The sequence below is a fragment of the Podarcis melisellensis genome, assembly GCF_964234715.1.
Source record: "Podarcis melisellensis genome assembly, chromosome: 12".
Classification (NCBI taxonomy): Eukaryota; Metazoa; Chordata; class Lepidosauria; order Squamata; family Lacertidae; genus Podarcis; species Podarcis melisellensis.
This window is the reverse complement of record NC_138544.1, coordinates 57,540,298-57,541,020: the sequence shown is the minus strand read 5'-3', so window position 1 is coordinate 57,541,020 and position 723 is coordinate 57,540,298. Positions and strand designations below refer to the sequence as shown.

At 44.1% G+C, this 723-nt stretch overlaps 1 protein-coding gene across 1 annotated transcript in view; it reads left to right on the top strand.

Annotated features, from left to right (window-relative positions):
- The window catches only part of SDHAF4 (succinate dehydrogenase complex assembly factor 4), an 8,503-nt gene extending 8,340 nt beyond the window's left edge, over window positions 1-163 (top strand). The window contains exon 3 of the mRNA XM_081882773.1: window positions 1-163. This exon is cut by the window's left edge and continues 87 nt beyond it. Within this exon, the coding sequence (XP_081738899.1) occupies window positions 1-23 (23 nt within the window). The 3' untranslated portion in view covers window positions 24-163.
- The last annotated feature ends 560 nt before the right edge of the window (window positions 164-723 follow it).

Genomic DNA, 723 nt, shown 5'->3' with positions numbered 1-723 from the left:
AAGGACGCTGTATAGATTTTTAAAGGGCTGTCAAAATGACATCAGATTTGGGTGAAGGAAAACTGGTGAGGGGACATTTATGTGCTGCGGAGTGTTGTATTTATTTAATGGCAATTGGGAAGGGATACTTTCTGTGAATAAATATATCTTCTACACAAAGTTAGCAGTGTGTGGTTGCCTTTTCTTTCTTTTTTTTACCTAGGTCCTTGGTGGTGATGTAAATATGAAGAAAGACAATAAGCAGACTTAATGGCCCTTATTCACCTTTCATTCTGGATATGCACAATAAGGGAAAAGTAGCAGATATAATTCTGGGCTGTATTAACAGAAGTGTAGTGTCCAGATGCTCCTGCCCAACTAGCAGTTTGAAAGCATGTCAAAGTACAAGTAGATAAATAGGTACCACTCCGGCTGGAAGGTAAACGGCGTTTCCGTGCGCTGCTCTGGTTCGCCAGAAGCAGCTTAGTCATGCTGGCCACATGACCTGGAAGCTGCACGCCAGCTCCCTCGGCCAATGAAGCGAGATGAGCGCCACAACCTCAGAGTCGGTCATGACTGGACCTAATAGTCAGGGGTCCCTTTACCTTTACCTAGTGTTCAGATGCCTGTTGTCTTAAAAAAGCAGAGACATCGCCTTGTTGACAAAGGTCCGTATAGTTAAAGCTCTGGTTTTCCCAGTAGTGATGTATGGAAGTGAGAGCTGGACCATAAAGAAGGCTGATC